The sequence below is a fragment of the Phalaenopsis equestris genome, unplaced genomic scaffold (assembly GCF_001263595.1).
Source record: "Phalaenopsis equestris unplaced genomic scaffold, ASM126359v1 Scaffold000347, whole genome shotgun sequence".
In the NCBI taxonomy this organism is placed as follows: Eukaryota; Viridiplantae; Streptophyta; class Magnoliopsida; order Asparagales; family Orchidaceae; genus Phalaenopsis; species Phalaenopsis equestris.
Window position 1 is genome coordinate 880,328 of NW_018164789.1, and position 3,675 is coordinate 884,002.

The window sequence follows — 3,675 nt, forward strand, 5'->3', positions numbered from 1 at the left end:
AGGGAAAGAAAATGAATGATTTGTGAGATAAACCCTTACTGTGAAGGCTTTTTCACAGGAGATGAATGCTCGTAGCAAGGGAGAGGGAAGAGGAAGTAATAAGTGGGCTAGGATGGTTAGGGTTAAGGTTAGGTGCCAATTTCTCTAATAATCATGTAAAAGGATTAATTGTCATCAAAATCCAACAACTCCACCAATTTCCACATTGTTTTCCTCCTTCCTAATCGCGTACTCCCTTCCTATTGCTCATCTCTCTCCCCCTTGCACTTCAGTCACTTACCATTCTTCACTTGCTCTGGGAGCAGGTTGACTTTGTTCGACTGGACCGAGCCTGTCCAAGTTTTTTCTTTTTAACTAATAAGATGGTAACAATACTAAGAAACTGACCTTTAGGATTTCATTCTTCGTTGTTTTTCTATTCTTATGTCTCAAATTATATAACTTAAATGTTTAATCAATACAGTGAGGTTCAAGGATCTTTTAAATGATGTGTACTCTGATCTGTCAAATCTACTCAAGTCTAGTGGTGAGGTTGTTTGCTCCATCGTTTATTGCCTTGAACGCTCTACTTGTGACGATTTGTCTTTGCACCTATCAAAGAATGGCATAGCTTCAGCTGGTATGTGTGGATTGATACTTAATATATTCACTAATTATTTTCTGACATGTTATAATGTTGCCTGCCTTCTTTTTTAAGCTTATCATGCCGGGCTGAATAGCAAGATGCGAAGCACTGTTTTAGATGATTGGCTCTCTTCCAGGATACTTGTTGTTGTTGCAACAGTAGCATTTGGGTACTTTACTTCTTGATTTTATTTATTTATTTAGGGACATCCCTTGTCATAACTTCCAGAGTAATATAATGAATGCTTGTTGAACATAAGCACAAATGACTATTTTCATGCTAAATTCTACGACATGTATTTCAGTATTTTATTCTAACATTTTATTTATTGCTTTCCGTTTGGATTCATGAATGTGGACTGCGGTTTCTGATGCTGCTACTGCAGAATGGTAAGGAATGTTTGTTATCTTGGTCATTTCTCATGGCCTGGCTGGAAATTTCTTGATTTGTTGTTGTGAGGAATATCCATGCAAAATGTTGCCTGTGACTACAGGGTATTGACAGAAAGGATGTTCGATTTGTTTGCCATTTTAACATTCCAAAATCAATGGAAGCCTTCTATCAAGAATCTGGAAGAGCTGGCCGTGATCAGCAACCTTCGAGGAGTGTGTTGTATTATGGCTTGGATGACTGTAAAAGAATGGTGATTTTCGTTGTGCCAATGAGATGCATATTTTAGTCTATTCTTTTACTCATGAGTTATAAAGGTATTGTTTTTCTTATTTATTTTGCGCTGCTAGGAGTTTATATTGAGTAATGGAGTTAAAAAGAAATCACAATCTTCTAGTTCCTCAGAGGAGCTCTTGAAGAAGCCCCTTACAGATTTCAGAGAGGTGCTTCTTTATTTTATTTGAAGTTTAGAAATAATATGGATATGCAAGTTAGCGGGATAATAATGTGCTTTCTGTATGTACAGGTGGTGGACTATTGTGAGGGGTCTGGCTGCCGTCGGAGAAAAATCCTTCAGAATTTTGGTGAACAAGTACCGCGGTTCATTTTTTTTAATACGCTATGCATTTTAATTAGAGATAAACCTCTCTTTCCATGGATTAACTATGTAATTCTGCTGTTATCATTCAAATAGGTATCTGCGTCATTTTGTCAAAAATCATGTGATGCATGTAAACATCCATCAATACTTTCAACAAAGTTAGCAGAACTTGAACGGAATGTTAACGTTTTCAAGAAAGGAGGACTCGCTCCTGTTTTTCTCCAAAGGTAATCATTAGCTTTTAGAGTCAGCTGAACTGTTTCATCCAATTTTTTTAGATCATGCTCTTGCAGGCTTGTATATTTTTCTGCTTCTTAAGATTTACCATTTTTGCGACCAAAGTCTTCATCATTTTATCATTAGTTCATCTACACTTAAATCAACCATAAGCAATCTATATCTAAAATTTGCTCCCACATACAATTTTCTTCCTATTTTTTCTTGCAATGTAGGTATAAATTGAGAACACCACCAATCCCTTGGTTGAGTGGTATTGTCTTTGAGCTTTGAAAGTGAAGGTCAATGGTTTTGAATCAGTAAAAATGAGAAATTGTTGCTTATACATTAAGATGTTTGGTTTGAAGGAATTGAAAGAGAGGAAAGCAAAACAAAATGATAAATTTGAATGAATTTTTTTTCTTGGTTGATAATAAGGAGGATCTGCATATGCTTTTTGTTGATTTAGAAAAGCTTACGATAAGGTTCCAAGAGATATCCTTTAGAGAGTTCTTGAGAAGAAAGATGTTGATATGATGATATGAAGTTGATATGACATATATTCAAGTCGTTAAAGATATGTATTCTTGAGTTGTTACTTGTGTTCGAACGAAAGGAGGATTGACCAAATATTTTCCTATTTGTGTTGGTTTACATCAAGGATCGGCTTGAAGCCGATATTTTTTTGCTTTAGTTATGGATGTTCTTACTGGACACTTACAGGAGGAGGTACCTTACTGTATGATTTTTGCTGATGATATTCTTCTTGTGGATGAGACGAGAGAAAAAACTCAAGAAAAAATTGAATTGTGGAGGTGTACCTTGCAGTCTAAATGCCTTCGTTTGAGTAGAACTAAAATTGAATACATGGAATGTAATTTTAGTGGTAGTAGCTCTGGTGACAGAAATGTAACTATGGGCGATCAAATTATTAAAAGGTGTAAACGCTTTAGATATCTCAGGTCTATTGTTCAAAGTGATGGTGATATTGATTGGGATGTTATTAGTAGAATTCAAGTTGGTGGTTGGTGGAAGTGGAGGAGTGCTTCGGGCCTATTGTGTGATAAAAAAGTACTACTTAGATTGAAAGGAAATTTTTTAAGAATGGTGGTGAGACGTGCAATGCTCTAGGGCGTTGAATGTTGGCCTTTAAAAGAGAAGCATAAAACTAAATGTTGTTGAGATGAGAGTGCTTAGGTGGATGAGTGTCTTTACACTTAAAGACAAAAGTATGAATATATCAGTAAGTTTGATGTAGCTCTAGCAGTAGATAAGACTAGAGAGAGTCTATCTTAGATGTGTATCAGATGGTTTGGTCACATTAAACGTCGACCATCTAATGACCCAATTAGAAGAGTAGATGTTTTAAATTCGACTTATGTTAAGAAAGATAGAGGTATGTCGGCACTAAAAAAAAGATGTTGTTTGGGGGTCGTCCGTAAGAAGTTGTCGGCAGCCGGAATTGAAATCTCATCGCCCGCTTCGGAAGGACGTTTTAATTTACGTGTGTATATATATATATATATATATATATATATATAATTTTAAAAAAATATGAAATCAAACTGACCTTATATTTTTCGCAGTTTAAATGAAAGAGCGCTCTACCTCAAATCCTGAATCTATCCCGAAGGGTAAACACAAGACTTGAGGATGAAGCTCAATCAAATAAACTAGGAAAACATATCACGTCCGTTTGGGTCTGTGAAACCGTTTTATTTGCCGACAAGTTCCCCTATTTAACACAAATAATTAAATAGGGTTTATTTTAAGCTGGGTTCGGAAAAGCTTCATATAAGGGCAAGCCCCTATAGTTAATTACATCTTAAATGACCGAAGTCAC

The 3,675-nt window shown here is 35.8% G+C and overlaps 1 protein-coding gene across 4 annotated transcripts in view; it reads left to right on the top strand.

Moving 5' to 3' along the window:
- Positions 1-3,675, top strand: part of LOC110025984 (ATP-dependent DNA helicase Q-like 3) — an 87,875-nt gene that overhangs the window by 52,618 nt on the left and 31,582 nt on the right. For all 4 annotated transcript variants that reach the window (XM_020726699.1, XM_020726700.1, XM_020726701.1 and 1 more), the window contains 7 exons: positions 464-619; positions 698-794; positions 1,011-1,014; positions 1,119-1,268; positions 1,366-1,458; positions 1,542-1,607; positions 1,710-1,843. In XM_020726699.1, coding sequence (XP_020582358.1) covers positions 464-619; positions 698-794; positions 1,011-1,014; positions 1,119-1,268; positions 1,366-1,458; positions 1,542-1,607; positions 1,710-1,843 — 700 coding nt within the window. The remainder of the gene's footprint in view (positions 1-463; positions 620-697; positions 795-1,010; positions 1,015-1,118; positions 1,269-1,365; positions 1,459-1,541; positions 1,608-1,709; positions 1,844-3,675) is intronic.